At 25.8% G+C, this 24741-nt stretch overlaps 1 protein-coding gene across 1 annotated transcript in view; it reads right to left on the bottom strand.

The window, feature by feature from the left end:
• LOC100211694 (uncharacterized) overlaps positions 1-24741 on the bottom strand; it is a 127018-nt gene that overhangs the window by 45612 nt on the left and 56665 nt on the right. The window contains exons 8-17 of the mRNA XM_065816387.1: positions 21060-21120; positions 20164-20571; positions 14197-14380; positions 11496-11631; positions 11306-11422; positions 11122-11190; positions 8262-8444; positions 6585-6992; positions 1514-1724; positions 334-521 (exon numbers count right to left, since the gene is read on the bottom strand). Coding sequence (XP_065672459.1) covers positions 334-521; positions 1514-1724; positions 6585-6992; positions 8262-8444; positions 11122-11190; positions 11306-11422; positions 11496-11631; positions 14197-14380; positions 20164-20571; positions 21060-21120 — 1965 coding nt within the window. The remainder of the gene's footprint in view (positions 1-333; positions 522-1513; positions 1725-6584; positions 6993-8261; positions 8445-11121; positions 11191-11305; positions 11423-11495; positions 11632-14196; positions 14381-20163; positions 20572-21059; positions 21121-24741) is intronic.

The raw sequence follows: 24741 nt of genomic DNA, 5'->3' as shown, positions 1-24741 counted from the left end.
TAATGCCATTTAATAATAAATTCAATTATTCAAAAAGATAATTTCATTTTTTCTCTAATAATTATAAAATTCATTTTTTTTGTGCAAATGTTTTAGTCTTATTTAATAATTTTCTTTTGTATTTTGATAAATTAAAATAGAATGTATATCGGTTTCACCGCTAGGAATTAAAATCGCTGCCATCTTGGGAGGCCAACTTTGGCTGCAACTTTTTTCGGAAAAAACAATAGAATCTGCTATCCAGTTATATTTTGAGATCAGTGATATATACATACATATATATGTGTGTGTATGTGTTTATGAAACTAACCATTTAAATTTTTTTATTAATACCTTCCAAAGTCCTGATTTAAAAAAAGGAATAATGTGGTTATGAATAAGGTCAGAAGGAGTAATATACTTCACACCCAAATCACACATAAGCTTTTTAACTTGCTCTTGTTCTATATGATCCAGCGATTCCATTAAGTTGGAAGATAAAATATTTAAATCATTTTCTGTTAAATCTAAGATCCTTTTATCTAAAAAAATTTAAAACAGTGTCTCTAATCATTTTAATCTAAAAATTAGAAACAAAAGATAACATAATAAAAAAAGAAATAAAGTATTTTTACAAATAGTATATACAAAACTTTATAAAAATAGATAAATAATAAGTAATTAGATTACACTAAACTCTTAATACATATAAATTTTAAACAAAAACAAAAAAACTCTTCTCTTAATATATTAATCTGTTTTATTAAAATAAAACATTTTCCTTAATACAAACTTTAGGACAAGTAGTTTTGCCCTCAAAGTTTGTAAGAAGTCAGCCCTCAGAATTAGGAAAAATGATGTTGGCAATAAGTTGCCAATTTTAAACTGTTAGAGGTCGGCATCAGGTTGGCAAAAAAAATTTGACACAAAGGTCTTAACATAAAACATAGAAATGAGGTTGGCAAATTTTTGTTATCCTCAAACAGCTTTAGCTTCAGTTAGGTTGGTGTTGCCGAATGCCAACCTTAATTCTGAGGGCTAAGAAGTTAATGAAAAAGTCAAAATTAAATAAATATAAAATCAGGGCTCAATTTAACAGTCAGACATCGCCGCCCACCGGACTGTTTTTGAGATCTGATTTAAGGGGGTAACCAACCATTGTTCATTTTTAATGGAAAAATCAAGAACAGTTTATTGCCCTCCTCTAGCAGGTCTCAAGAATGGTCAGAGGGGCGGCGATGTCTGACCGTTATATTGAGCCCTGCAAAATATATAAAAATAAGTCAAACAACTTGATTAAAAAAGTTTTTGATAAAATTAATTTTACTTTATCTATAAAAAAAAAATACATTAAAGAGTAGCACTAAAAATTAAATATACAATAGTTAAAAAACTAAAAAACTAAACAATGAAATAATAACAAAACATAATAATATAACATATAGAATAAAATTTGTGTGGAGCATTTATTTTTGCCTTTATGTTTTATTATGTTTTATAACAGAGTAATTAATGAAAATATTAAAATTATTACCATTCTTCTTTTTTCCATGTTTTGGTATGTCATAAACTGGAAAAAAAGTGACATTTTCTTTAAGAGACATCATACTTCCATTTGTCAAAGGAAAAATATGTAAGGAACGTATAATATCAAATGTTTTTTGACTACAATCACAGGAATTTTGAAGGCTTGTATAAACTAGATGAAGCCATTTTCCAATCCATTGCTGAATTTTATCTGGATTCTTGGACAAAAATAAATAACTTTTTAAAAAGATTATTTTAAAAATGTTAATTTTATGAAAACTTTAAAAAAAAATAATTTTAGTCTAGTTTTTTATTTCAAGTTATTAATTATACATTTATTTATTTTTCATTATTATAAATTTTAAATTATAATAATAAAAAGAACATTTTAAAAATTATTTTTTAAAAATTAATGAAAGTAATAAATAAATAAATAATAAATTATTAAAAATTGTAATGAAGATCTTTATTTATATGATATGAAGTTACAAATCTGCAATGTATTTTGAAAAAATCTGCATTTTGAAAGCAGCTTTCAAAATGATTGTTGATCAAATTTGTAGAACATTTTTTTAAATAAACAAAATACTTTAATTGAGTCTATTTATCTGAGGTGCAAAATTAAAATCTCATTATCTAAATTACAGCAAGAGCTATAAAATAAAAGTGAACTCCATTTTTAATTTAAGTTTATTCAATAAAATACATTTTAACAAACGCCAAGAGGAATTACACTCTCTGATGAAAGAAAAATCAAGATTAAAGCCTACAGATCATTGAGTTTATCGAACAGGACAACCACTTGCAAGCTAGGACGCTAACCACATTTTATCAAAAATTTGTAAATGGTACAATGATTTATTGGGCAAATTTTTTATAGTAATAAAGGACCGATGCTTACACCTCATCAACTGCGACAAACTGTGCATGCTGCTAGTAACTGCACTGTCTCTTTGAGACGAATTAGCGCTGATTTGAGATTGAAATGTTCAAGATGGACAGCGAATCCTGAAATTAACAAGTCAGTCGTTCTTAGATATGCAAAAAAATGCACATCTCTAACACTAACTAAAGCTAACACAAACGCATTTGTCTTTAATAGGCACAAAACCACATGACTTGGAAAAATAAATGTCAAAATATTGTGTAGATCGAAGTCATGTTTTAGGGTGTGTTCAGTTAATTTAAAAAAATTCCAATTGGCTTTATTACTACTAAATTAAATGCAGAAGGATATAAAAATTTGTTGATCATTTGAAGGATATTTCACGAAAATTTGGGAACAGAGATCTAAATTTTAATCAAATTTGAACCATTTCTTGTAACCATTTTTACTTTTTCTTATATAGAATTTAATTGAAAGACAAAAGGTGACATACAGAATGTCATCAAACCAATGCTTACTGTAATGCTAAAACAAACTTCTTTGTAACCATTTTAAAAATAATAAAACCATTTTTATAACAAAACGGTTACACATTTAAGCCTGCAAAGTAAATTGATTGAAAATTAAATTTTCTTTCTGAAAAATAACAATGGAGAATCATTAGACTAACCCTTGTTGATTTGTCAGCAAAGATTTTATTGAAAAAAAGTTAAGTTAGTTTTTGATTATTTCTTAGTAGAAATTATTCTAGCAGCGTTCCTTTTGCTGCCAGACTTTAAATAAGATATTCAAAAAAAGTAGTATAAACTGATGTTGATAATACCTTTAATTGAAATTAATTCGACTCAGCATGTTGAAGAATTTGCAAAGGAACAGGTCATTTTAATAAAATTTAGTGGATTTTATTAAACCCTAACATTACTAAAACAATGTTTAATAACTTTATTATAAATCGACAACAACAATGCCATAAAAACTTTAACAAAAAGTATTTGTTGAAGAAAAACTTTAACACTTTTACAAAAACTGTGGTACTGAAGCAATGCACAATCAAATGAACATTCAAACCAAGTGCTTTGACAAAAGGGTAAAAAAGCTGAACTTCAAATGCTATTTTACGAATATTAATGAAAACTAGAAAAGTCAACTCATTTTACAACAAATTTTGAAGCCAAGCAATGTAATATTGAAAAGTCCCCAAAGTTGTTTTTTTCATATTGCTTAATTTGCATAAGTGCAATTATTTAACTTTAACATAGTTATTAGGAATTCCTATATTATCATCAAATTTTCCTTCAAACCAGTTTTCATTTACTTGACGAATCATAGTAATTATAAATGCAAATTATAAATAAAAATAAAAACTATTGATATTAAGTACAATAAATAAAAAAATTATATATATTATTATTATTGTTAATGTTATTATTATTATTATTATCATATATATATATATATATATATATATATATATATATATATATATATATATATATATATATATATATATATATATATATATATATATATATATATATATATATATATATATAGATTGTTGCATTTGGGAAGTATGGCAGGAAAAAAATGATTCTAAGGCCAACAAATATGTCACTTTTAATTACTTTTGACTTTCGTCGGACATTTGCGTGTTGTCAGAAAGTAAAAACCATTAATTTAACTACAAATTAATCATTTTTTTAAAAAACCCGCAAAAACGCAAATTTAATTGACCAGAAAATTTTTAAAAACATTCTGAATGTTTTTAACAATATGAACAATGCTTTTATTTTTATTTTTTTTAATAAAATGTTTTTATTTTTATTTTTTTCAATAAAATATTTTTATTATTTTTTTTTTTTTACTGTAAATCATGCACGGAATGTTGCTACATCGACTATCTTATAGCCTGACTCACAACAAACTGCTGCTACATCGACTGACAAATAGCCTGACTCGCAACAAAGTGCTGCTACATCGACTGACAAATAGCCTGACTCGCAATGGAGTGCTGCTACATCGACTATCTTTTAGCCTGACTCACAATGGAGTGCTGCTACATTGACTATCTTTTAGCCTGACTCGCAAGGGAGTGCTGCTACATTAACTGAGGGTTTGGTTGGGGCAGGTAGTCAATCAATTATTAAAAAAAAAAATTCCGGTCTTGCATTTTAATTTTTACTTTTTGTCAACAAAATACGGAAAAACATTCTGACAACCACTTAAGAGTTCTATATATATATATATACATTTTTTAAAATATTATTTCTTTATCATATAATGAGTACCTTAGCTGATGCAATTTTATTTTCTACACTCAATAAATATTAAAAATATTAGGAACACTGTATAAAAATAGCTATTGCTTAAATTCCATTACAACATATTCCATGTCGTAATGGGATTGAACTGTTCTAATATTTTCTATAACCGCAATCAATCATAAATCATCTCCAAAATGAATGAGCACTAAACCCTAAAATGCATTGATCTTAAACTTAAAACTATCACTCTCCATCTTTTTTTTTTAAAGTGATATTTTTATACCTAACTTTAAAATTTGTTACCAGCCTCCATGCACAATTCCATTGTGAAGATCTGACATATATTAAAAACTCACATCCTCTGAAACCTTTAACATCACAGCATATAAACCATAAGGACAGGCTTTCTTTTCTAAACTGAGCTCTTTGATTTCACTTTACTACAGGTTACGAGCTCAGCTAGATCAGAAACCATTTACATTAACTTACATTCATATCAGCTATATTTACTCTATACAATAATTATATTACCCTCTTTAATCAATAAAACAACTTATTTACTAACTTTTCAAAATGAGCCACACACCATGTTTTTATTTAAACTTTATTTATAGGCATTTTTTATATACTCTTTAGTACAGCCTTTTTCAACAACTTATTTTTAAATGTCTTTATGAAACTCTAAACAACTTTCACTTATCAAGAAAACTTTTTTTGAAGTTTTTATACTTAAATATATACTTAATATATATACTTTTCGTATTTCTTTTTTATATGATTTCTGTTTTGGCTCAAATTTTCTGCACAAAGTGGTAACATGGACCGTTTCTAATTTCAAAACTCTGCACTTATTCAAAAAGATCTCTTTTCTTCAAATTTTTTTGCCAGAAATAACAAATTTGTGGCATGGTGTAATAGCCATGGTGTAAAGGCTGTGGTGTATAAGCTTCATCTTGATTTACTCTAATTACTTACCCCTTTTCTTGCCTCATTTTCTGATTAAAACATAACCAACCTTTTGCTAGACTGACTCTCTCATCAGCTACTTCAAAGGGCTGGGCAACTGGAGTTCAACTGATACTTCAAAGGTGATGGTGGTCAACCCCAGCAGCTGCATCATACTTTATGTAAAAACCATTTAAATAATTGAGCATTTTTAAAAACCAAAAAATGCAAATTAATTAGAATAACGAATAAAACTTATTTGTAATTTTTTTACTTTTTTGTTATTTAATTTATTTGTTTTTTCATTTTTGTTTTATTGACTAATTTATTTAGGGATTAGCGCAGCTGAGAGTTGTACACTGACTGACTTCAATGTTTAGAAAATGCAGGGAGTGTACATACATCAATTGACTTAAATAGGCTGAATATGCAAGTAGTGTACATATATTGAGTGACTTGAATAGCTAAAACATGCTATATCGTTTAGTAACCCTACATCCATTAAAGGTTTTGGTTTGTTTGATCTGTTTAAAAAAACGTGTTTTTCAAAAGATGAAATGTTGGGTTTTAAATTAAGAAAATTTATATAGAAATTTCAAAATAATATTCATTTGACAAACAAAGTATTTTTTTTGAGTGCAAAAAGTAAAACATTTTTTAACTAAAAAATAAAAATAGTGCATTTTTACAAGAACTTTTAATACTTTTCTTTCATTTGAGACCCAACAAGACTTACTTTTAAAATAAAATATATACATATTTTGTTAAAAGGAACCTTTTAAATGTTTTAAGGTGCAACCCCTTATAACATAAGTTAATTGACAAATTTTATGTAAAACAACAATATCTTTAATCTTATTATCTGTAATTTCTTGTTAATTAAAATAAACATTGTTTAAAATAAACATTTTGGACACTCTGAAAGTAATATAACAAATAAAACCATATATGAAGTATATATATAAATAATATATAAAATAAACCTTGATTTGTTGAGAAGATGAGCTAAACTCTTGTACTACCAGTTTGCAAACTTCTATTAGCTGTTCAAACTTAAGTTCACATACACCTAAAGAGGTTAACACTCGCTTTGATGCAGCACAGTCGATATCATTATTCAAATAATAAAGACCAAGTTTTTCTTGAAGTATTTCAGGAGAGATCACTTTATAAATTTCTTGTTGAGAAAAGACTATGTGTTTTGGAACCACCCAACTTAAAACTTTCTCATTCTCTATATTTCTGGGTATAACAGGTAAACATGCTTCACACTGTAAAGACTTTATCATTTGCTGACTGACTTGCTTAAACACACCAAACACATTGTCCTCAAAATCCATAAACTTCAAATACTCAATAACACCTTCTAAACCTTTGAAGTATTGATGAATCTAATAACAAAACACTTGTAAGTGATTTTTTATAATTTTAAATAATTGAAAAAAAATAATAATAATAACTTATCTATTTTATAAATAAAAATATCGTTAGCTATTTTATAAATTTTGCATTTGCAATATGGTAGTGGGTTTCAAGTTCTGCATCTTGCTTAAAAATTATTTTTTAAGCAAGAAGTCACTTGTATTTTGCAACCCATCAAAGTCACTTGTAGTATTTTGAAACCCATCAAAGTCACTTGTAGTATTTTGAAACCCATTGAAGTTACTTGTTGAAATCCGTCAAAGTCACTTGTTGAAACCCATCAAAATCATTTGTTGAAACTCATCTAAGTCACTTTTTCAAACCCATCGAACTCATTTGAGGTATTTTAAACTACTTGTTTCTTTATGCAGTAGTCTTGCTTGTTTTTAGTTTATGCGTTGTTATTGTTAGTTTAAAAGAATGCTCTAAAATAATTTGTAAAAAAAGAGCACTGTAATGTCTCCCCTATAAGTAAACAATAAAATAAAATAAATTTCTTCCTAATCCTAAAAACAATGTTATCTTAACATTTTGATATTTGAATAACAAAGTTATCCATTTGATCTAATACCAATGTTTCAACAAAGAATCTTTTGATCTAATACCAAGTTTCAACGAAGAATCTTTTAAAAACTAATTAAGATTGTCAAAAATGATCTCAGACCAAGAAAAATAAGTTTTTCTTCATTTTAAGTTAAAAAATGCTTTTTAATTTTGGCTGCATTTAATTTAAATTGAACTATTGCATCCAAAATTTTCTGTAAAACTTTTTCACTAATGATGGTATATACTGCTAGTATACTACTTGTAGTTTTGTAAAATTCAAAAAAATGTTATTTCACCACTGGAAGTTTGTAGCATTTAAAGAAAATTACACTTATTAATAAAAAAATAAAAAAATAAAAAAATATTTAATTATAATTATATGTTTTATGTTATTTGTTGTTGTTTTGTTAAACAAAATTTTTTCTATTAACAAATATTTTATTTCTCAACATATTTGTTATTATTAACATAATATAGTATTTAAAATATGGTACAATAAATTTTCCACAACATTTTAAAAATCTTTCAAAGTTCAAAATCATATAAGTAAATTAAATTTTAAGAATTAAAATTTTTCTATAGATAAATATTGAGAAGTTTCGTGTGCCAAACTATATAAAACATTTTTACTTACAAAAAATATATTAAATAACAGTTTATAATAAATTAAAAAAATTGAGAAAAAATTTTACTTTAAAAGAGTGAAAGGCTTCAACAGTTAATTTTGGGAGTTGTTGTAATATATACTGATTCCATGCACTATCTTTGTCAATATCTTCACGAGAAGATGGTACTTCGAAATCAGCTTGTATAATAAACTTAAAACCGTAGCTTCTCAGTGGTAAAAATGCAAAGACTTGTTGAGCAGGAAGTGCCTAATGAAAAATATGTACAAAAAAAATAAATACATATAACAATTTATACACCATATAAAAAATATAAATTAAATAAATTTAATAAAGAATATAAAAGATTAAAACTAATAAATTTATACTTTTATTTATTACTTATATTTAATTTATTATTTATTATAAATAGTAAATAATTAAAACTATAAATTTTTACTGATAGGTATCAGTTTAAAAACAACAACAACATCCAATAAAACAAACACATTTTCAACTTTTCAGTCAAAAAAAGCCTCCAAACAAATTGTAGATTGCAATTAATTCTTCTATATTAAACAACACCTTGAATGAAATTAATAAATTTAATCAGTTACCACTGCACAAAATGTAAATGAGATAACTAAAGAGTAACTCGACAAGTAGGAATAAACTTTTAGAAAAGATTACAAAATGTAGTAATAAATTTCTTTACAAAAAAGAAATTTATTAATATATTTTTTTTAGTTATTAAGGTGCTTCAAGGAGATCTAATGGTTTCATTACAGATTATTCCAAAAGAGAATTTAACCAGGAAGTTCATGCGTTCTTCTTTACCTTACTTAATGTAACTTACCTAGCCAAAGTAGGCATGAAACCTTACCCTTAGTTCTGAACAAAAATTTTAATCACTATGCCACAGCTGCTCAATATGATGCATGGTTTTTTATTTTTACAACATCATATAACCAATATTGTCCAGAATAATAAATTGTTGCATTTATTACTTCAAGGTAATAAATAGTCATATTTTTTGTTAATAAAAATGGTCTAAAATTAAGTGCAATGCCTTTATTTGAAAGTCTAAAAACAGAATTTAGTTTCATTGTTAACAATGGACTTTTTTGAAATATGTAATGGTAAATGAAGTATAAAAAAATTTAGTTACTTGCTTCTCTAAAAAGTAGTTTTGTAGTTATTATGTAACAAAACACTTGCAGAATTAAAAAGAAAGATGATGACAAAAAAATATATATATATAAAAACTTGTATAATTGAAACGTATTTTTTCTACAGAAGATTTGTTTTATCAGAAGAATTAATTTCTGATTTGTTTTATATGTAGATCTAATCTCTTAAAAATATGTTAAAGCCTGTTAAATTTGTTTTAAAATATGTATTTATTATTATAAATAAAATAAAATAGAAACATCTAAAAGTTTTTTTTACCTAAAAGCCCTTTTAAAGTTTTTCTAAAACTTGTCCCCAAGTCTCATTACTTTTTTGGATTTAATGGGTAGAAAAAACAAGGAATAAATAATCATTTTGTGACTTTCAAATCTGAAATCCTTTTTGGGACTCCATATCCTTTCATGTGTGGCAATTGAAATCTATTTAAATAAATTTATCAAAATAAAACTGTATTGACTGAGCATGACTAATAAAATATACTAATTTTAAGTCTAAATTTATACAGAATGATATCTAAAAATAAAGGCTTTGAAAGATCAAGTTTGATTGCATGAATTAAAAAAAACTACACAAAAATTATTTAATAAAATTTTTGGTTTCTATGCGACCATTCTTAACCCCAAAAATAGATATTAAAAACACAGCCTGAACCAAACCATGATCAAGTGTTAAAATTTCATCAAATTATTTCAAAATAAAACTGTTCTACATTTTTAACTGTTCTCTTTTGTTATTTCAAAAGAGAACTGTTCTACAATTTCAACTGCAAGTTGAAAATGTAGTTATTTAGTTTTAAACTTTGAGATTTTCAATAATTATATCAATTTAATTTTGATAAAATCTACTTTAAATTTTTAAACAAAAAAGAAGTCATTTAAAAACCTTTTACACTGTTATCACAAACACTAAGCTAATACATTAGCATTAATCAATAAACAAGCATATACTCAACTAACATATTACCATATAGACATTCAACACACTAGCATAAAATCAATCAACACAATAGGATATACTCCACCAACACACCAGCATATACTCAACCAATACACTAACATATACTGAACCAACAGGCTAGCATATACACAACTAATACACTAGCATATCATTTTATAAAGCTGTGGCTGCCAGACTTATGTTATTTTATAAACGCTAAAATATTTTCAAGGCATGTTTCCAACACAAGTAAGAATGATGGTCAACAATATGTATTAGGTCATGGTGGGCATGGCAGATATCAGTTTTATCAAATTACAAAGCGTAATTTTCTTGTGTTTTTCATTTTAAATAGCATTAATAAGCACATCCATTGCTAACACTTAACATAGTGGTAACTTTTTGCCAGACTCTCTTAAACTTTAAGAAATTGTAACTGTACTTGCCTTAAAGTACAAAATGGAATTTGTTACTGATGAAAAAATTGCTACAGAACAGATTTATTTGGTGCATTCGAATGTACATACACTTACTGAGGATTTTGGTTTGACCAGTCAGTATATTTATTTTAATTTTTAAACTGTCTTATTCCCTAATAATTTCTAAAAAAAATTTTATTACAACTAACTACAGAAAAAAGCGTTTTTTCTAAAATGGAACTTTATTTTTTTTTTATCAAATCTCTTTATGTTAACCTTTTTATGCATCTATACAATTTACTGTAAGAATGTTGTATTTAAAATGTTTGGAGGATTTTAAAAGAACTAAAACGATTTTTTCTTATAATTCTGGTAGTTTTTTTATATTATTAAATGTATACCTCACTTTTCAATATGTTGTCAAATGGAAATGCAAATGCAATATTTGTTGATTTAACGTCTTCACGGATCTAAAAATAAAACTTAATGTCTTAAAAAGAAATTTGAGAAAAAACTGTTTTATGTTTTCTTTAAAGCAATGAAGCATGTGAAAAATAATGTAACAATAAAAATAAAAAAACAAACATCTATAGGTATTTCTTTTTCAACCACAAACCATAAACGAGAATCATTGTTATTAGAGAGGCGAACAATATTTTTTTCTACATGTTCTCTTTCCATTACTTTCATAATGTTTGATACCTAATTTAAAATCAAAATTAAAGATAAAGATTTGGTATTAAAAAGAAAAAAAAAAAAAAAAAAAAAAAGGAACCTTGTCATCAATGATTATCGTATGTAAACGATTAAGAAACAGCAACAAAGAAGAATGAATATCATGAAACCGTGAAATAAGTTTTGAATGTTGTATTTCTTTGTTTAAAGGTAAGACAATCTGTGTTTTCCAGTCACTAAGAATAAAAAACTCTAATATACATATATATTTAACACGCATATACATTATGTTTAATGTAATGCATATATTTTTTGTGTTTGATGTTTATAAATGTATAATAGGATTAAGCTTATAACAAACTAATTAATAAATTTTAAAATTATTAAATTAAAATTATTTTTTATACAAGTGTTAAAATTATTTTTTATAAAAGATATTTTATAAAAGATTAGAGGTTAATAAAGATTTCAAAAATATGAAGAGCATTAAGTTTAGCTGTTTTAATATAAACTTTAAAATTTAAACTTAAACTTGGGTGAAGCTTATAAACACAAAAAATTAAAATTTTTAATCTTTAACACACTTAATATATTTTTAAACACTTTAATTATAAATCCATTGTTCAGTTTCTGACAGAGTTTCTAGTTTCAAATTATTGCAGTATAGACTGAGTCTGTTTTCTCCTATCAGGGTGCATTTTGTGATGGTTCTCACTAACTTACAGTAAGAATTATAGTTGAGTTTCGGTACTGGTTAAAAACTCACTGTATTCCTTAATTAGTGCTGCTCCATGTTCAGTATGATCATTCACAACTTTTGGAGAGAATTGACTGTTTCTATAGCCTGCTTATAGTCATCTAGTCATCTCTGCCCTCTCACAAATCCGGATCAACTTTGAGAATTTCATCAGGTAGTTTCATTATTTGAAGCAGAGTATTTGAATAATAAACTAGTTCCTGATGTTGACTTTAAGATTGCAAAATGAATTGATGCATGTTTAACCAGTGATTTCAGCAGCAACAGTTCATTGCAAGGAGCACCAGTTGGTTGAACATATCCAGGCTTATATATACAATTCTATTTAGACATGTACTGTAAACATACATACATCATGTAGTTCACTAACTTCTTTTAAAGTCAGTTTAAATCAGATTTTGAGAAAGTATATGATTTTGAACATCCAGTGGACATGTTACATTACTCTGGGTGACATAAATGACACAACAGCAGCCTGAGTTTCTCCTACTCCTGATAAAAGCTTCGCAATTGTAAGTAGTTGAGAAAATCCCTGGTATCAACACTTGCTGGCATTCAACATTCTTGTTTCAAATAATGTTTCCAGAAATCCATTTTTCATCCCAATAGAAAGCACTTTTAAGAGGAATGTTTTCACAAAACTTAGCTTTTATGTTTATAAACCTCTGGATTATATGTCTGACTCTTTGTTGGCAATTCCGGTTTCTATTTAGTGCAAGTTCATGAATGCTCTGTTCCAAACTTTTTAAAATTTCTGCTATAACAAAAACATTTTGACACCTTTGCTCTACCTTTTTTTTTTGCAAATTTCAAAATGAAAAGTAAAATTCAAAGTTAATATATATATATATATATATGCGGTAGTGGTGTAGTGGTAAAGCGCTCGCTTCATAAGCGAGAGGTTCCGAGTTCGATCCCCACCACGTACCTGGTAGTACCGCGTTCAACTTGTTTCTCTGCGCAGCGGCTTTGTTCGTCAAGGTTCGTGTTTCAGAGTTATAGAGTTGGGAGAGGGTTATAACCACTATTAAGTAGCCTCCTCATCTGTAGTGGCCTTCTCGGCCTTGGGGAGGTGAATAACAAAAAAAATATATATATATATATATATATATATATATATATATATATATATATATATATATATATATATATATATATATAAATCTATTTATTGATTTATTACATAAAACAATTATGTGGAACTTCATTTAATATAACTATATTATATATAATTTAACTATAAATAATAAAAAACGTAATTTATTATATATTACCATTATTAATTTATTACATTTTGCTATTATTTGCAAAGCAATATAACTAATAACAAAAATTGTATTACTTTGATTATTAGAATAACTTGAATTATTTCAATCAAACTAAAAAGTAGAAAAATTAACAACTTACCTAAGGAAAAATAATAGTAACTTAAATATGTTAATTAACTTAATAGATAGTTAACTAATATAAGTTAAACTAAAAAGTTTAAGCTAATTAATAATTATAATTAAAGTAAATAAATAAAAATATATTTAAACTAATTAATAATTAAATTAATTTCATCGAACTAAAAAGTTGACTAATTTTAAATCTTGAAAAGTTTAGCTATTAAGTCTACGTAAAGAACTAAGAAGATCGAAAACCATTTTATTAGTTCAGAGATGATAAATTTAGTGAGTGTACAACCAATATGAACTTGTTTTAGTCCAAAAGGATTGTACTAATTGACAAACAGAAACAAACAAATTTGATAGCCACAAATTTGAAATCAGTTAAAAACATAGACTTGAAACTTAAAAAATGAAAATCTTTTAAAAGCTGTTTTTAATATAAAGAAAAAAACTGAATTCAAACAAATTTAAAATAATTGTTTACATAAAATATAGCATTATTACAACAAACATATAAACTAAAACTTTAAAATTAAAAAAAGTTAAAAATTAATGTATCATTTAAAATTTAATATTAATGTATTAATTAAATGATTTTAATAAACATAATATACAATTATACAAATTTAAATAAACAAAATACATCAACATACTAATTTCTAGATTTGCAAGGTTGATATGTAGATCTTTGATCTGAATTCCAATCATAAATCCAATTTGGAAGAATATAGCCATTTGAACCACTAGAAGCATCAAACTTGATATGATAACCATTTGAGTGTATCTCAGGCATATCAGTGACACGAAAAACTGACTTAAAACCAATCCCTTTTTGACCTAAAAGCAAAAACAGAATAAATAAAAGTGGGTCTTTAAAAAAGGGGTCTTAAAATAAAAAATAACAAAATAAAACTAAAAATAAAAAAAAAGCTTCAATTTTTTTAGAAATTAATAATGTAATTAATGGTCACAGGCAATCATGGGTAGCAAAAATACATCCCTTATTGAGAAATACTGGTTACTATTACTAAATATTATTTGGTAATACACTTGGCCATAATCATTGAGTTTCACCTACATTAATCCACCTACTTAATTACTAATTTACTTTTTTTTTTTAATTGGACCTTGTAGTGCTAATTTTTTCCTTATTTCAGTATCATTATAACTTTAAAACACAGCTTTTGAATCTTGTGAAGCATTTTTAATCAAAGCACCTATCATCAGTAAATGACTAGCTGTAGTATGTTTTTTATTTCTTTTTTATAGCTCATTTATACCTTTGAAAAAAAATTGTTTTTAAAAAATCCTTTAAATAAAATTAAAAAATGAGCATCAGTTTATTTAAAGTACTTATTTTTTTATTTTTTATCAATTTTTATAAAACCTGCTTATAGATGGCATAAATTTAAACTTGAAAAAAAAGCTTTTAGAAATTGACATCATTTTGGTTTGAAAACCCCTCCCTATTTTTAATTATCGTCAAACTTTTCAGTACTAACTCCATTCCCCCTCCTCATCTAGTTTACTGACATCAGTTAAGAATGGTCTCAAAGGCTCCCCACTTTGGATGAAAAAATTTATTACGTAAAATCAAAAATAATTTTTTCGCATTTGTTGAATTTCATGACTTGTAGATTTATAGATTTTGAAAAAAAACATTTATAAAAAGTCCCTAAAATAAAATTTAAAATTTACCATCATTTTTTTAAAAGTATTTATTTATATATATTTTTTTTTTATTAATCTTTTTAAAACCTGCTTATAGATGGCATAAATATAAACTTAAAAAAAAAAGCTTTTTAAAATTGAAATCATATTGGTTTCAAAACCCTTCCCCATTATTAATTATTACCAAACTTTTTAAAACCCCCTTCTCTCTATCCCCCTCCCCCTCACAATCCTATTTACTGACATCATTTATGGATGGCCTTTACATTAAAAAAATTGTTCTATAAAGTCCAAAATAATTTTTTCTCATTTGTTGAATTTCATGATTTGTATATGATATATTTTGACAATGTCTATGACAATATTAGCATAGTCTGCATATTATACATATACTTTCATATTATAGATATTATAATACATATTAATTTGCTTTCAGAGAAGACTGCATGTAGCAAATATTTTGTTTAATAAATTTAGGGAAGCATTCCTGTAGCAATTTCCGGCTTTATTTACTGCTTTTGTTTTTAACTTTATTATTTTTAACACAAATAACTAGTTTTTTTTAACTAAAATAATTAGTTTACATATTGTGTTAAATTAATTTAAAAGACATTTGCATTATTTTATATTAAAAATATAAACATTAACGAGTAAATAGAAGATATTGCTTAGTTATTGAAAATGTATAATTTAACTATCAATTATAGTTAAATAAATTTCACAGGGTTGATTGTTAACCTAGAATGATTAACAATAATAAGAAAAACAATAATAATACTATTAAGAAAAAGTCTTTATCATACTTTTCTTGAAAACATTTATTTTAAAAGTTAAACTCTAAAAGTTTTATAACAATTTATATACTATACCAAAATGCTTTATAAAATAATACTGTTCGACTGATAATTATTAAATAAACAATCTTCATTAAATAATTTTGAAAATTTGATTAACTTATGAAATTGTCTTGTGACTATGTATGAGATATTATGTCATATACCATAATTGTATCTATATACATACATATATATATATATATATATATATATATATATATATATATATATATATATATATATATATATATATATATATATATATATATATATATATATATATATTTACACATATAATAAAGATTTTTTAAAACTAAAAGTAAATCAAATAATTTTGTTATAACAAATGACTATGAATATATTTTATTAAAATTCATTAATCCAACCATGTTTATATACCCTTTTAAAAGCCTTATATTATTTTTAATTTACATTAATGATTTTCCAGAGATTCTCACATCTAAGGTGGCATTGTTTGCTGATGATACTACCATTTATTGTTGTCATGGTAAGAAGCCAACACTCTCTGATTGCTTGGAGAGGGCATTTGAGCTTGAAAAGGATCTCACTTATGCTACAGCATGGGGCTCACAGTGGCTGGTGAACTTTAATTCAGATAAAACCCAATTTTTTTTCAGCCAATCATCATTGCAATAATTTAGATCTTCCTATATTTATGAACAGTAATGTATTCGATAAATCATCTACCATTCATCTTCTAGGATTAACTCTTACTTCTGACCTTTCTTGGAAACCGCATATCAAATCCATTGCAAAATTAGCATCTTTTTGTGTTTGCATCTCTTTATCGTGCTCAACACTTTCTTACTCTGGATTCTATTCTTTATCTCTACAAATCTCAAATCCGGCTATGCATGTAATACTGTTGCCATATCTAGGGCGGATCAACTAATGATGCCCTTTCTCTTTTAGACAAGGTGCAAAAACACATTGTAAACATAGTTGGACCTGCTTTTGCAGCCAACCTCCAACCATTATCATGCTGCTTCTCTTTCTTTTTTCTACAAATACTATAACGGGCACTACTCTAAAGAGCTAGCATCTCTTGTGCCATCTACTAAAATTCATTCTCGTGTTAATCGTCATTCAATTAAGTCTCATCTTTTTTCTGTGACTGTTCCTAAGTGCTCCAAAAACATCAGCCCTTTGGAATTTGCTTCCTTCATCGGCTTTCCTGATTCATATAATTTGCAATCTATTAAGTCGTCTGCCAATCGTTATCTTGCTCTACAAACTTCATTTTTTTTCTTCCAGTAACTTCCAACTCTAATAGTGGTTGCTTGCAGCCTTGTTGGTAGGAATTTGTTGGAAAAAAAAAAAAAAAAAACTTAAGCAATGGTAATATGTTTTTGATACATCTGGCAATTTTTATAATGTAATATTTTGTAAATATTATTTGTAATGTGCAATTTTTTTTATAGAAACTGAACATGGGGCGAAACAAATATTGCTCTATAGAAAAAAGAAAAATAACTTTAACTATGTTATTGATCGCTAAAATGTTAAGATGTCTAAAAAATATACATATTTAACTTCTAATCAAACAAAAGCAAAAATTGAACAAAGAACAAAATCACATAGTTGTGTCAGCCCAATAATTTGGCGTCATTTACAAGAAGTTGGTCTTCAAGGTTGTATAGCAAAGAAGAAACTTCTTGTTTCAAAAAAGAATGGACTAAATCGATTAAGGTTTGCAAAAATGTTACTAATAAAAATGTTTCTTTTTGGAAAAATGTTTTATGGACTGATGAATCCAAGTTTAACTGCTTTCAGTTTAATGGGAAAGTATATGTTAGGCCTCCTTTGAAGCAAGAAAACAACTCTTTGTATACTTTTAAGATGATGAAGTATGGTGGGGATAATATTGAAGTTTGGGAAGCTATATCCTGGCATGGTATTAGTCCATTGGTCATAATTGATAGAAATTTAGATCAATGCAAATACAGAGATCTGTTACATAATGTAATGGAACCGTATGCTGATAACCTACCTGTTACTTGGATTTTAATGCACAACAACAACCCAAAGCATACGGGTATCTTGGCTTGAGGAAAATAAAATTAATGTTCTAGTATGGCCACCCAAAAGTCTCAATCTAAATCTAATTGATAACCTATTGAACAATATTAAAGTGGCTTTACGAGATAAGCAAACCTCTAACTTTAATAATTTTTAGGGGGAAATGAGATGCAAACAGTCAAATAATGTCAAAGGCTTGTTAACATTATGCTATCAAGATGTGCTGAAATATTAAATAATAAGGGCTACCCAACAAAAAAAATAATGTTAGTTATAATATTTTAATGCAGACTTTTATACAGCATGTTTCATTGTATTTAGTAAACTTTTCAATAGTAATAGGAATTATAGTTATACTTCAGTTAAAAATGACATTTTATCTCATTGTTTTTAGTTAATAAATAGAATTTTTTAATTAGTATTTTTTTTTTAATTTTCTAATGGAGAAAGAAACTATATTATCTCTAATGAAGAAAACTTTAGCTATTTCTGTCATCACCATTGTATATATATATAAATATATAAATATATATATATAAATATATAAATATATAAATATATATAAATACAAATATATATATATGTATATATATACATATATATATATATACATATATATATATATATATATATATATATATATATATATATATATATATACATATATATATATATATATATATATATATATATATATATATATATATATATATATATATATATATATATATATATATATATATATATATATATATATATATATATATATATATATAACTTAGATTTTACTTGTAACTTTTGTTATAGTGAGAAAAAAAAAACTGTTTGTATGATTTTTAACGCATTAACAAAATAACTTTAATTACAATGCGTTACTTGAAAAAATGCTTGTGACACAATATAACTTCAAACAATACAAAATATATTTGCTGAGTTGAGTTACTTTGAAATGCATTACGCGATTTCGTTACGCAGTGAAATCTCGTAACAAAGCCTATATATATATATATCTATATATATCTATATATATCTATATATATCTATATATATATATTATATATATATATATATATATATATATATATATATATATATATATATATATATATATATATATCTATATATATATATATATCTATATATATATATCTATATATATATCTTTATATATATATATATATATATATATATATATATATAAATATATATATATATATATATATATATATATAAATATATATATATATATATCTATATATATCTTCTACCTATCTATCTATCTATCTATCTATCTATATATATATATATATATATATATATATATATATATATATATATATATATATATATATATATATATATATATATAAATATAATTTTATATATATATATATATATATATTTATATATATATATATATATATATAAATATACATATATATATCTATATATGTATATAAACATATATATATATAAATATATATATTTATATATATATATATGTATATATATATATATATATATATATATATATATATATATATATATATATATATATATATATATATATTTATATATATATATATATATATATATATATATATATATATATATATATATATATATATATATATATATAGTTATGTATATACATAAATATATACACATATATATATATATATATATTTATATACATGTGTACATATATATGTTTCTCCAACTTGTTTCTCCGCGCAGCGGCCTTGCTTTTCAAGGTTTGTGTTTCGGAGTTATAGAGTTGAGAGAGGGTTATAACCACTATTTAGTAGCCTCCTCACCTGTAGTGGCCTTCTCATCCTTGAGGAGGCGAATAACAAAAAAAAAAAAAAAATGTGTATGTATATAAATATACATATATATATATACACACACACACACACACACACACACACACACACACACACACACACACACACACACACACACACACACACACACACACACACACATATATATAAAATATAAAAATTTTTAGGAATTACATTTATACAATATTAATAATACCATTTTTAAACACTAGTATAAAATAATTACCTATGTAACCTTTACGATGAATTCCTTTTGTACTTTTTCCAACATCACATAAAGCTTTTATATCACTTTCAGAAAAACCTTTTTCATTGTTCAATATTATAATCTGATCATGCTCTACTATAAAGGCTACAGTAGGCTTTTCATTATTGCTGTTTTCGATATATTGGTTATCGTCAGCATTTTGGATTAACTCTAATACAAAATGAGAATCTTTTGAATACAACTCATTTGAAAGACGCTGTATTGATCTTCCTTCTCTTTTTCTGTGGATTTCAATTAGTTTTTTCTCCTGTTCTCCAAGCTCAAGTCCAATTCCAAACTGTTCACGACGAATATCATTAATAATTTTATGACAATGGTCATTCTGAATATCACTTGTAACCCATTCATGTAAAACTTCTTCTTGACCTTTATAATATTTTAGTTATTTAAAAACATTTTCATAGTGTCATTTGTTTGAAAAAAAAAAAAAATTAGATAATTAATATATGATTATTATATTAGATGAATAATAGATACTGATGTACTAGGAAATATCTTAGATATTTACTGTTAATACTATAGAGATAAAACTTATTTTAATCTAATATAAAATTTAAATCTAAAATTTTAAAATAATAAACATTTTAAAAGACATAAAATAATTACATTTTTTGTACTTCTAAAATATAATAATGGCAAAAAGAAGACAAAATAGGCTTATCTCCAAACCCCTAAGTCTTATTGCCAAGTCCCTTTGGGTTTTTATAAAACCTTGTTTAAACTTAACTGATATAAAGCGTTAAAACAATAAATAGGAATTATTTATGGGAAGTTAAAATAGTAGTTTTATCTAAACAGCTTGGTTTTCCATTTTAAAAAGATGTCATAGAGCTTAAGTATACATAACATATGACCTGTTTTTAATATAGCAGTCGAATCCAAAGAATCCACCACCAATGAAACAGTTGAAACATTCTTGGATAAAAAAATTTAAAAAAGATAAAAATTAAAGGAAATTAGTTATATATTCATATTAAAATATATATATTAATAAAGTAATGAAAATAATACAATTGTTTATCAAAAATATGTTAAAACAAAAAATATGAATAATATATGTACGTTAAAACAAAAAATACCAATAAAAAAATATGTACACATATTCATGTTAAAACAAAATAAAAATAATCATTATTTAAAATATTTATAAATATTCATTAATACATTTTACTTTAATCATTTACCGTAAAACCGCCTAAGTTCGGTCACTTATGCTTCGAGCATTTATTTATCACGCATAAATAAAAAATTTTCAATACCGTCTCATAAGTTTGGTCGCTATATAAATCCTAATAACGCATCACGCTACAAATAACAAAAAATAATTTTTAAATGTTGTTTTGTTGTTTAATGATGATATAATATCAGGTAATACCAGTAACCATAGAGGGTGTTGTCCCGGACTCTAAAAAAAGTCTTTTGGGTTGCCAAAGAAAACAACATGAAGCACATAAAAAAAAGGCTTTTTTTTAAGTATAAATAGTATTATTTTTATTTTTATTATTAGTCAACTATTTTATTACTTTAGGCTTTATCCCTTTTTTTTTTTTTTGTTCAGGTGCCCTAAGAAGTCCTTATGGCCTTATCACAGAAAAGTTCCTAAGGACTTCTTAGGGGCATCTACAAGCAACGCTCGCTACGCCGCTGGTTAATAAAATTAAAAAGATATTTTTTAATTAAGTTAAAAAATAATTTTTTTAAAAAAATACTAGTTTATTGGCAATTCTTGCACATATTGTTCACCAAATTAGAACAGCAAGATCCACACAACCAATGGTCACAGGATTTGCAACGCATCCTTAATTGTTGTTGAGCAGCAGTTTATCTCCAAAAAAAAATGTCACAAACTTAACATATTTTTGAATTCAAAGAACCATCAGATTTATAGTGTTGATATATGGAAGTCGCTTCGGATTCTGGCATAATCAGAATTCGATTACCCTAACTAGTTGTCATTTCCGTTTTTTAATAGTAGATTTGTTAAACAAATCAGCTTCCTTTGTCAAACATTTTTGAGTCTTAATTGAATTAGCCTCCTGTTTTGGTTTTTTACGCAAAACTTTTCTAGCTTGTATTTTGTTCTTCTTATTTTGTGCCATTATTTGCTTATTTGTAAGTTCTATCAAAGCTTCTTCAGAAGTCATAATGTAACTTTTCATGAGACGCATGTTATTACTAGAAACATTTAGCATTGACTCTGATATGGAAGCTTTGGGCAGGCCAACATGTAAAGCATTTAAAATTGATGTCTTTAAATGCTCACAAGCAGTTGTGCAGCATGTTAAAGGAGGTATTTGTTTTAATGAGTTTGAAAAAGTTTAATGAGATTGAAGAAGTTCTTAAAGTTCTATGCTTTTGTATACTTGAAGGAATTTCTGGAATTGTGGTGACTGGTGTAGGCAGTGTTGGTAAGGCTTGAGTACTCTGCGCAAAAATTGATCCGATATCAAATTTTTCATTAGTCATTTTTTCCCGACACAAAGGAAAAATACCTGTTGCTTTGAAACCGGAACGCATATTGTCGCTAAAGAAGCTTTGGTCAATAAGCTGTTTGAGCAACCCAGGATAGCTAGGTTTTGTGAGATCTTTGAAACCATTTTGAATGAAGTGTTTGTTTAGGATTCCGCACCATTTTCTTTTCAACGTCCAAAATACGCCTACATCAAGTGGCTGTAGCATGTGAGATGTATGAGATGGTAGCTTAAAAATAATAATGTTCTCCTTTTTTGCTAAGTGATTTAGTTTCAGCATTCCATGTGAGGCATGGCCATCTAGAAAAAGGACTTTGAATCCTTCAAGCTTGCAAAAATGTGGGACAAATGTCTTTTCAAACCATCCAGCAAAAGTAGGACCTTCCATCCAGCCAGATTGCGTGACACCATAGGCAGCATCATTAGGCCCATCCTGAGTTAGAGGCCATTTGGCATCAATTTAAAAATTCAAATAATTAAATGGTAGTTTTTAAAATGCAGAGTTTTGCGGATTATTCGTTCATCTGTTTTAAATGCTTCTTAAAATACATACCCAAATTCATCATAAATACCTTTGGCCTTGGAATAAAACATGAACAGACAAGAATGTCCCAAAAGCATCACAACAAATGAGTATTGTGACTGAAGCCTTTTCGTTGCTATTGCAAAGTTTCTTTGGCCCTTTTGAACCTTTCTGACACACAACCTTAAATTTGCCTTGGTCACATTAAAGACCAGATTCGCAATTAAAAATGTGGAACGGCTTAGTTGCAAATCCATATATATTGTACATATCAGAAACTTGTGCAAACCTTGATTTAGAAAATTAAAAAAATTATTAAGTAGGTTATTAAAATGTTATAAATTGAGCAGTTTATAAAGAAGGGACAACTTGTAAACATTATGGTTTGACAGAATATTATTTTAAGTTCTGAGCGATAACTCTTCACAAGTGTAACTTCACCGCCATTAAAACACATTTGATTTGAATCAACCAAATAGTTGTTAACAACACACAGTATTTCAAGTCAAGACAAACTAAAACCAATATCACTCATAGTCCTCGATGTTTTCACTCAACTTAGTTGGTTTTGACATTTTTTTTAATGTGCTTGCCATTACTACTGTCGATGAAAGTTGATCTTTTAAAGCCAAATGTTATAGCTATTTTCCTTTTTCTCATACCTTTATCCACAGCCTCCAAATCACAGGCCATACGAGCTTTCTCACGTAAATCCATAGATGACATAGATGCTTTAACTTGAAAAATTTCAATGCGTTGCAATATATATTATTGTTTTGTAATTACTTCATATTCAATGATTTAAATATACCGTGCATTTTGTAATCAAAATTTACCTGCAAATAGACCAGTAAATTTTATTTTAAAACAGGGTAATTTTAAAATTATAAACAAGTTTTTTATTCAAATAAAATACCATGGTGAGTGTCCATTATAAAAATGTCAAAACTTACTGGTAAATTTACAGGTAAAGTTACCTGTAAATTTACGCATTGCAATACAAGTTCATATTCACAAAGTCACATTTTTAACATACTAATATTTTACAACATTCCTGCTAATTGTCTCCTTTGTTGTTTTTCCATGAATGACCGAAGTTAGAGTATTTCAAAATTTAACAAGTTTTCATAAAAAAAGTAGTTAACATTCAAAAAACAATAATTTTTTTTTTGTAAATATAATTAATTTGGTGATTCTTAATAATACTCAAGTTAAATTTTATCATTTATTTTTATACTTTGCTTATTTTAGATTTTAATAGAATGCCTTTTCTCGAATTGTTGTTTTGCTGAAGAATTATTTGAGCAGGTTGCAAATAAACAATAATATTTTTTTTATAGATTTATATTTCAAAGTAATAACAAATATTATTCAAGAAAAAAAAGTTTATAAAATTTGAGTTCTGCATGCTTTTTTATATATTTTTTCTTAAATGACCGAAGTTACATGGTGACCGAACTTAGGTGATTTTACGGTATAATTTAGTTATATTCTATTCAAAAACATTTAAAACTGTTGTTTGTGCATTATCTCAACACTTTA

This window comes from Hydra vulgaris, chromosome 13 (genome assembly GCF_038396675.1).
Source record: "Hydra vulgaris chromosome 13, alternate assembly HydraT2T_AEP".
Classification (NCBI taxonomy): Eukaryota; Metazoa; Cnidaria; class Hydrozoa; order Anthoathecata; family Hydridae; genus Hydra; species Hydra vulgaris.
This window is presented reverse-complemented; position numbering and strand designations above follow the sequence as displayed.